Source organism: Mandrillus leucophaeus, unplaced genomic scaffold (genome assembly GCF_000951045.1).
Source record: "Mandrillus leucophaeus isolate KB7577 unplaced genomic scaffold, Mleu.le_1.0 Scaffold578, whole genome shotgun sequence".
Lineage (NCBI taxonomy): Eukaryota > Metazoa > Chordata > Mammalia > Primates > Cercopithecidae > Mandrillus > Mandrillus leucophaeus.
This window is the reverse complement of record NW_012106230.1, coordinates 1,573,898-1,583,563: the sequence shown is the minus strand read 5'-3', so window position 1 is coordinate 1,583,563 and position 9,666 is coordinate 1,573,898. Positions and strand designations below refer to the sequence as shown.

The window sequence follows — 9,666 nt, the reverse complement described above, 5'->3', positions numbered from 1 at the left end:
TTTCCTGACTTTTTAATGATTGCCATTCTAAGTGGTGTGTTAAAAAATCAATTTTATAGGTATAAGAAAGGAGGAATAGCATCAAGCTAAGAGTACTTTCAACTTAAAAATAAAATACCAAGAGATACTATTTTTCATTTATGAGGATTTCAAAATGCAAAACTTTGACTAGACTGAAAGTAAATAAGAATCCTCATCTGCTGCTGATGGTGGCAGGCATCTGTAGTCCCAGTTACTTGGGAGGCTGAGGCAGGAGAATGGCATGAACCCAGGAGACAGAGGTTGTAGTGAGCTGAGATCGTGCCACTGCACTCCAGCCTGGGCAAAAGAGTGAGACTCCATCTCAAAAAACAAACAAACAAATAAAAACAAAAAACAAAACAAAACAAAAAATTCCTGTGGAGAATTATTTGGCAATATCTAGCAAAGTTTCAGGTACCCAACAATCATATTTCTAAGAAAGGAATTCAAATATTCAAAGGAATACTGACACAAATACTAATACAAGCTAATACATGTGCACAAGGTAATTTACTGGGATATTATTTAAATTAGCAACAGATTTGCACCCAAATATCCATGAATAGAGACAGCCCTTCCATGTATCAGAAAAGATTTGTAGGTATGATATAGAGTAATCATCAGAATATAATATTGACAAGACAAAAATGCAGAAAAGAATTAATACTACACATTACACTGTGCAAGAAAAAAGGAAGAATATAAAATGCATATGTGTAGCTTCTTATATTTGATTAAAAATTGCACACTCATGCCTGTAATCTCTTCTTTGGGAGAGCGAGGCGGGTGGATCACTTGAGTTCAGGAGTTCGAGATTAGCCTGGCCAGCATGGTGAAACCCTGACTGTACTAAAAATACAAAATTAGCTGGGTATGGTGGTGCACACCTGTAATCTCAGCTACCTAGGAATCTGAGACAGGAGAATCACTAGAACCCAGGAGGCGGAGGCTGCGGTGATCCAAGATGGCACTCCAGCCTGGGGAAGACAGAGCAAGACCTTCTCTCTCTCTCTCAAAAAAAAAAAAGAAAAAACAAAAAAAAGACAAAAATAGTGGGAAGATAACTTAAAATGGAAAAGAATGATTGAAAGAAAGTGGAACAAGTGCAGATAGGGACAGAAGTCAACCCTTATAAAAATAAATATTCCTATGTCGTTTTGATTTGAAAAACATTACAAGTTTAAGAAATTAAAAATAAAATTAAGTTAAAGTGAAAAAAGGAAAACAAACTTTTATTCTGGAAACCCATTTTATTCAAAGCAAAAGCCAAAGGACTTGAAAGGAGCCACAGAACTCTGAATTACCTGACCTCATGCTAAATCTCAGACCTTGTCACCTTAAACTTTATGCCTTTCTCTGTTCCCAGCTCCTTGTCCCTTACAACAGCTGTTGTATGCTTTCCATAGCATCTTTGCATAGGCCATCTTTTGACCTGGTGTTCTCTTCCTCAGATACCTGTTTTCTCCTTCACTCCTGTGCCACAGTTGGTTCTGTACAGAAATAGAGAAAGGGCTTATTGTAAGAATAAGGGCTAATATGAATGTTGGAACATCTCAGGAAATAAAGATTAGGGAAATATTGAAGACAGGGCTAGTAAAGCTATAGCTCAAAGGTGAGCAGAACAGATAATGAAGACCTTAGCCCTAAATAGTGATGCAAATGCCCCCAGGAAACTGCATGTATAAGAGTCCCTGAGAAAGCTCCCGTCCCAAGTAGCAGGGACGCTCGCATTGCAGTTTGTGATTGTTTAGGAGCTCCCATATATTCTGGGTCCATTCACAACAGGAATTACATAATAAAATGTTTTTTATTGAAACAAAAATGATGAATTTAAAAATCCAAAACAGAGTGGCTTAAACAAATGCAATGTATTATTTACGATGTGTCACAGGACAGTTTCTGCTCTGGGCTATGCTTGGCTAATCTTGTCTGCATCCACTCATGAGTTCATCCTCAGCTAATGTGTTGCCTAGAAACGAGGTGATCTAAGATGTCCCCACCTGTGAAAACTGGTTTAGCACCACATGACTTCTCATCTGCCAACAGGTTAGCATGAATCTGAGGTCAGGGCAAAGGCAGAAGAGCAAGAGAGGAAGTTGAAATACACTACACCTTTCTCAAGCCTACATTTGTGTCAAGTCTGTTACCAAAACATTAGCTAAAACAAGTCACATGACTGAGGCCAGAGGCAAAATACAGAAGTACTATACATTTATAGAAAAAGAGCACGATTACAGAGAGGCTTTAACTGAGGCTGTTAATGCAACTAATTAATCTACTGTGCCTGACGGACGAGCTAGAGCGTCACTCCCAATTACGACATATTAAGTCTCTGATATTCTCACATGTTCATTTAAAAAACTCTGGGTATATTCTTTGGAAAGGATCTGAAAAGGAGCTATTATATTAACATGCTGTATTTCAGAAATATTCAAGGAACCTGCTTCAAGGAAATTCAGTTCTCATTTCAATAAAAGAGATTTTTAAAAAATCTATGATCGGACTTAATTTCAAAAAAATCTTAAGGAAAAAAATTGTTCATTGTGACTAGTGCTATTAGTTTTTTTTCTCACCCGCTCCATATTTTGTCTAAATACACAAGGAACAATATTTTAAAATACTACATTTTATATGTCCTATGCAACTATAGAACTATAGACAATTATTAAATAACATCAGCTGCCCATCCGTCTAAACCCAAGAACACCATGATCCGTAACCCATTACCATAGAAACCGGGTTAAAGTACCTCAGCTGCAGCATAATCAAGTATTGTAACCCAATACCAGTATTGCATCCACCTTGTTACTGTCATTCCAGAATAACAACGTCCCTATTGTTATCAGGGAGCACAGACCTGTAGGTCCACTCCATTCTTACAAGCCGAAGAGCACAGCCACTATCGACCCTCTAAAAAACATACCAGTTTCCTCTACGCTAGTGCAGTCCTTATTGCCCAAGCAATGAAACTGTCTTCCGTGATTTCCTAAAAATACAGACAGGTAGAGAGTTTTTATTTCTACAGAATAAATTAATCATCATGCTCCTACATTCCTCAATTTTCTTCCTGTGTCTTCATTACTATGTGAAAGTATTTCTAGCGTATCTGTTGCATATAATGTCAGGCATCTTTCAGTATAGACTTTAAGGAGTCATCTCGGAAAATTTATAGAACAAGCTTCAGATATTACTGCCAAACGTTCTCCTGGATGAAGGAGTTCATCTCTTTCTGTGGAATGACAACAACTAGGTGCCAATTAATCTATGGTTTGTATGCATTTCTCTCCTAGGAGGACAGCAAATTTTAAAAAAATTAATTCTTGCTGTTGAACTACAAGGCCAATTATAAAAACACACTGTGATGTTAATCTCAGACGGCAGATTTGAGTGTTATTAACTGAAAAAGTTATTTTTCATCTAAAACTTTATAAAATCTGCTGCTAAATGAGGCCCACGAGCTCAACATTTATTTTAAATAAATTCATAATTGCAATCAAAAGCCAATACAGCAAAATTAAAGCAAATGTTGCAAATAATCAGAGCAGATATAGCCATTAATCAAATTGTTTTCCCAAAAGAGATCATTAAAATATTCCTCTACTCCCTATTCATTTATTGACTAATAGTTGAAGGAGTGATCTATCATTTCAAAGGAAATAGTTTGGTCCCCAAACACTAAACATCAAATAATTGCCTGTTACTGAATAATCATTATTTTGTTTTTGCCATGTTTGTTTAACAAAGTAACAACAGAAAGTTTCCAGAGGGACCACCCAAAAAATTAAATAAATAAATACAAAGCTGTCTCACATCTAGGTAATTTTAAATGTTACTGCCTTCACAAACATTGCTTTCAGGTGCAATGTACTATTTGGAGGTTTGTTGTTGAACTGAAAGACAGCATTTTGAATGTAGAAAGACATTGGGTAGTAGAAAAAACAACCCAAACTGTGGGAAAGGCATCAAACTTATATGACTATTACTTCTATTCAGTTAATCACTTAACAGGAAATTATTGACAATCTGTCTATATTAGATACTACTAGAGGTAAGTAATTAAAATCAGTATAAAATAATTTAAGAATTAAAACTTGGTTAAAAGAAGAGTTTCAAGTTTAGGCTGTGTTACAAACATGTGTTAACAGTTGGTTGCAATATATTGTGGCAAATGCTATCGTAAAGCAATCAGTGGATCCAAAATAGTGAATATAAGAAGCACTAATTTTGGCCTGGAAGGTCAGGAAAGCCTCCAAGAGGAAATTATTCAACAGAAACATTTAAAGTTAACTAGAAGAAAAATCTGGGATAGGTAATAATAGCAGAGGAAAAGTGTTCTGGGCACAGAAGAAAATCTATATAAATATGTAGATTACATTTGAATAACTGCAATAGTCGATCATATCTGGAACATGAAGACCACATGGAGAATGCTGCAAAAGATGGGCCTGGTCTGACATGCAGGGCCTAGGTTTTCAAGAGCTATGTCAGCCATGTTGGGGGAAAAAAAAAAAAAAGACTAGGACCTTATGTTAAGGGCAATGGAGAAGGCATTAAGAGATTTAACCAGGAGAATATTGGAATAAAGTTTGTATCTGTAAAAAGTTTACTTAAGCTGCAATGTAAGGAAGAGAGAGAAGTAGGAAAGACTGGGGGCAACAATATGAGTCAGTTGCCAGTTACAGTAAAGAAAACAAAAGTTGCATCAAGAGAGGAATGTAAGTTAACAGATTTCAAAAGTATGTCGGATATAAAATTGTTAGTAATTGGGGACAATTTAAATATTGGCATAAAGAACAGGAATGCACAGTAAAAGACAATTGGTCCCTGGTTTGAAACACTAAGTGAATAATGTCCCTATTCACTTAGAGAAAGTATATACTCCAGGTTTTCAATATTAGATTTAACATGCAGAGACACCAATAGAGAAAATAAATCTGAAACAGAAATATATATGTGTGCATAGCCAGAATATAGATGCTTACTGGAGACATAGGATTGGATAAAATTACTGAACAAGAAGGCGTAAAGAAGAGAGCCCGGGGGCTTAGAACCTAAAGTACATGTCGCCTAAAGCATATATAATGGAAGCAGAGCTTCCAAGGTACAGAGTCAAAGTAAACAATCAAACCAGAGACTGCTTTGTTTTGGAAATCTAAGGCGTATTAACAGAGTCCAGGGCTACTACTCTGCCAAAGAAAAATAGGCTGGATTGGATTTGGGGATTGTGAGGTCAATAGTGAAGTTGGTGAGGAGATTTTTTGGTTTAATGGGAAAGGAAGGCAAATTGCACTTGATTAAATTATGAATATGATTCAAAAAGTAGAGGCCTGCTCTAAGATGTTTGGTTGAGAAGTGAAAGTGACAGAAAAGAGAAGAGAGTAACCAAGATAAAATTTCTAAGGAGATGACAATTAAAGGTTATGGGAAGGGGTGGTTTTTATATTTTATTTTTTTACCTTCCTTGAAGATCTGCAAGGTACATGTAAATCAACAAGAGGCAATATAATTATAAAAAAAGAATCAAGTTAACTTATCCCCTGCTCTGCTTAACAAACGCAGGGAGCAATTTAACTCCACCAGCTTTCAAGCATTCAGAGCTCAGTTTGGGTTTGAGAAAATGGTCTGTAGAATTTAGTTCTTCAAAACACTGCCAAATCCTATACACTTTGGACCATTTAGATATCTAAAGATAGAAGTTAAATAAGGTTTTCAGTCAGCTAAAGCTTTTATACTCTGTAAAAGTGTTCACTGGTGTGTACTCTTCCAAAAAGACAAAGCCAGAGTATTCAAAATCCTGTTATTCTTTAACATCAATATTAAATGTCTATTAAAGAAAAAACAGAGATAAGCAAAAAGAAGAAAATCTTAAAATTACTCCAACTTGGATGCCCAAGAAGATAGTGTTAATATTTTGATTTTGACTTTTTAATGTTATACTTTCCTCATTTAATTTTGTTAATTTGTGATATCCTTATGAACATACCTGTGTATAATTTCATGAAATAAACTTACAAGTTAAGAAATGATTTTACATATATTGTCAATGTTACATTGCAATGTGTTTTTATTTTTTGGTTTTTCAAGAAAAGTACAACATGGATCTTGTTGTTGTATTGATTACAGTAGTTTACTTAAAATACTTTTTTCTTTTACAACTCCTTACTGAATTTTCTATCTTGGAGTTTCTGCCTGAACCAAATTATTTTACTCTGAAAGCATAAGGAAAATGTATCTGTAATTCAAAGTACTTATCAGAACGTTAATTTAATTAGACTTAATGTAATACCCTGATAAGTCATGGCTATCTTCTCATATTTAATTGAACATTTCTTATAGAGTCAAGATTGTTCAGAAGGTGTGCTCTGAAGTTCATTTTAGAAGAATCCTGTATCTGTTACATGGCAAAAGGCAATCATTCATCAGTGACTGAGTTCATCCTTCTAGGGCTCACAGATAATCCGGAACTTCAAGTCATTCTCTTTGGTGTATTCCTACTGATTTACTTAGTTACTGTGATGGGTAATCTTGGTTTGATTGTGCTAATCCAAATCAGTCCTCAGCTTCATACACCTATGTATTTTTTCCTCAGCCATCTGGCTTTTGTGGATTTTTATGGTACCTCTGCTATCACTCCAAACACCCTTGTCAACTCTTTGCGTGAAATTAAAAGCATGTCATTTTATGCATGTGCCACTCAAGTGTGTTGCTTCATTACATTTTCAGTCTGGGAATTATTGTTGCTCTCTGTCATGGCATATGATCGGTATGTTGCCATCTGCAACCCTTTACTCTATGTAGTTCTCATGCCTAGGAGACTCTGCATTCAAATGGTCACTGGCTCATATATTTATGGTTTCGCCGTGGGACTCATACAAGCAGTGGCCACATTCCACATGTCCTTTTGTGACTCGAATGTCGTCAACCAGTTCTACTGTGATGATGTTCCTCTGATTGCTCTGGCTTGTTCTGATACACGAGTTAAGGAATTGATGTTGTTCATCATTGCTGGGTTCAATGTTTTTTGTTCTCTCATCATTGTTCTCATCTCCTATGTATTCATTGTCTTTGTTATCCTAAGGATCCACTCTGCTGTAGGAAGACAGAAAGCCTTTTCTACCTGTGCTTCTCACGTGTTTTCTATTTCCATATATTACGGGACCCTCAGTTTTATGTACCTACAGCCTAAGTCAAACCACTCACTAGACAAAGACAAATTTGCCTCAGTATTCTATGTAGTGGTGATTCCCATGCTAAACCCATTGATCTATAGCTTGAGGAATCAAGAGGTAAAAAATGCTATGAAAAAAATCATTGAAAAAATGTGTTCTAGTAATCAATAGTAAAATTTTTTGGTAGTAAAGGAAATGCTACATACAGTCAGGACATTTTGAATTAAGGTTTGTACAGTGCTAGTATATGTAGAAGCCTTTGTCCTCTGGAGCTTACTTTCCTTGAAAATATGCCTTTTTATTGCTTTGGCTTACAAATGATAGACATTTTATAAATGTTTGTTTCATTGTTGAACTGCAAAAGAGAGATAAGAATAATCTACTGTCTTTAACCATGAGATGCTTCAGTACTAAATAGAAATAAAGAAGAAAACACCTTGAAATTATGACTTTATCTTATTTCACTACACTATTGAGAACTTTAGGTTATCTTGAGAGACATGTACTATTATTATTATTGCATATAATATTGCAAATACTAGGTAAAGTTTCCCTCCATAGCTGAACTGGGGAAAAAATAGATGCTTGGCTGAAAGATTTTGGTTTGAATATCCCTTACAACTTAGATTATCCTTCACTTTATGATATCTCTATTGATTTGACTGAATATTTTTACATGATCATTCAAGCATCATCCCTCCCATATTACACTCACATTCAGCCAGCACATTTGCTGAACTGATGCATTAGCTATTTGTCCTGGTGCTCTTCCTCCTAGCCCCCCACCCCATGACAAGCCCCAGGGTGTGATGTTCCCCTCTCTGTGTCCGTGTGTTCTCATTGTTCAACTCCCACCTATGAGTGAGAACATGCAGTGTTTGGTTTTCTGTTCCTGTGTTAGTTTGCTCAGGATGATGGCTTCCAGCTTCACCCATGTCTCTGCAAAGGACATGATCTCACTCCTTTTTAATGGCTACATAGTATACCACGGTGTATACGTACCACATTTTTTTATCCAGTCTACCATTGATGGGCTTTTGGACTGGTTCCATGTCTGTGCTATTGTAAATGGCACTGCAGTAAATATACATGTGCATGCGCCTTTATAGTAGGATGACTTATGTTCCTTTAGGTATATACCCAGTAGTGGGATTGCTGGGTCAAATGGTATTTCTGGTTCTAGATCCTTGAAGAATGGCCACACTGCCTTCCACAATGGTTGAGCTAATTTACATTCCCACCAACAGTGTAAAAGCATTCCTATTTCTCCACAGCCTCACCAGCATCTGTTGTTTCTTGACTTTTTAATAATAGCCAATCTGACTGGTGTGAGATGGTATCTCATTGTGGTTTTTTATTTGCATTTCTCTAATAATCAGTGATGTTGAGCTTTCTTTGATATGTTTGTTGGCCACATACATGTCTTTTTTTGAAAAGTGTCTGTTCACATTCTTTGCCCACTTTTTGATGGGGTCATTTGTTTTTAATCCATCTTGAGTTAATTTTTGTATAAGGTATAAGGAAGGGATCCACTACAGGCATGCACCACCACCCCCGCTAATTGTTGTATTTTTAGTAGAGAGGGGGTTTCACCATATTGGTCAGTCTGGTCTCAAACTCCTGACCTTCTGATCCACCCACCTAGGCCGCCCAAAGTGCTGGGATTACCTGCCTGAGCCACCGTGCCCCGCGAGAGCCTTTGTACTTCAATGCATTGTTGTTCATTAGGAATGTTCCACTTTAAGTTATCTTTAGTAAGATTTTGCTGCTTCTGTAAGAATTCTCTGCCTCCCAGGCTTAAAGTATAAGCCAAAAGGTTTAAGGTTATACTCAGTTTCTATACATTTCAGAAAACTGAGAAATTTCTCCATTATCCAGAAATTAAGGATCTCATTTTTACCTAAAACATTGGCTTTACTCTCAGGTTGTCTTGATTAAGCTAGCCAATGATTTTTCCCCAACTAAGTGTGCTAGAAAAATGAAACAAAGTGGTAGAACGCAAAAATCCCTGTGAATTTTCAAATCCAAATTTTATAACTCCTGCAATATTATTCCTTTCTGACTCAGTTAGATGTAAGAGGCCTCTAACTGGATCCAAGCCAGTTAATTCCCAGATCGAATCCATTCTTAGACACGGTCCAGTTTCTGTTGCGACTCCAAACCCAGTTTGGATCAGAAGCTTGCTCAAAGTAACTTGGAAAACTCAAAACACAAATTCGTGGAGCTCCAAAACCCAAGTGGGAGCTTACACATGATCCCCAGCCGCTCTAAGAGACAATGGACACAAGTGGATCCTGCAGGTTCCTTGCTGTTCACTCGGCACTCCTGCAGCTCGCTAAAAGCTCCACTTCGCTTCCCGCTTCTGACGCCATCTGATAAAAGAAAAACTTCAGCTGAATTAAATCTAAAGAAATTTAATTGAGCAACGAACGATCTGTGAATCTAGCAACCCCCAGAACCACAGCAAATTCATAGA

General features: G+C 36.6%; 1 protein-coding gene across 1 annotated transcript; it reads left to right on the top strand.

Annotated features, from left to right (window-relative positions):
• Positions 1–6,419: 6,419 nt before the first annotated feature.
• Positions 6,420–7,361, top strand: LOC105552919 (olfactory receptor 5AL1-like). Its single transcript, XM_011998741.1, has one exon. The coding sequence runs from the start codon at positions 6,420–6,422 to the stop codon at positions 7,359–7,361; it is 942 nt and encodes a 313-aa protein (XP_011854131.1).
• Positions 7,362–9,666: the final 2,305 nt, after the last annotated feature.

Bases quoted from the DNA above. Each gene is read 5' to 3' on its own strand.
- LOC105552919 (XM_011998741.1), top strand. From the start codon at position 6,420: ATGGCAAAAGGCAATCATTCATCAGTGACTGAGTTCATCCTTCTAGGG.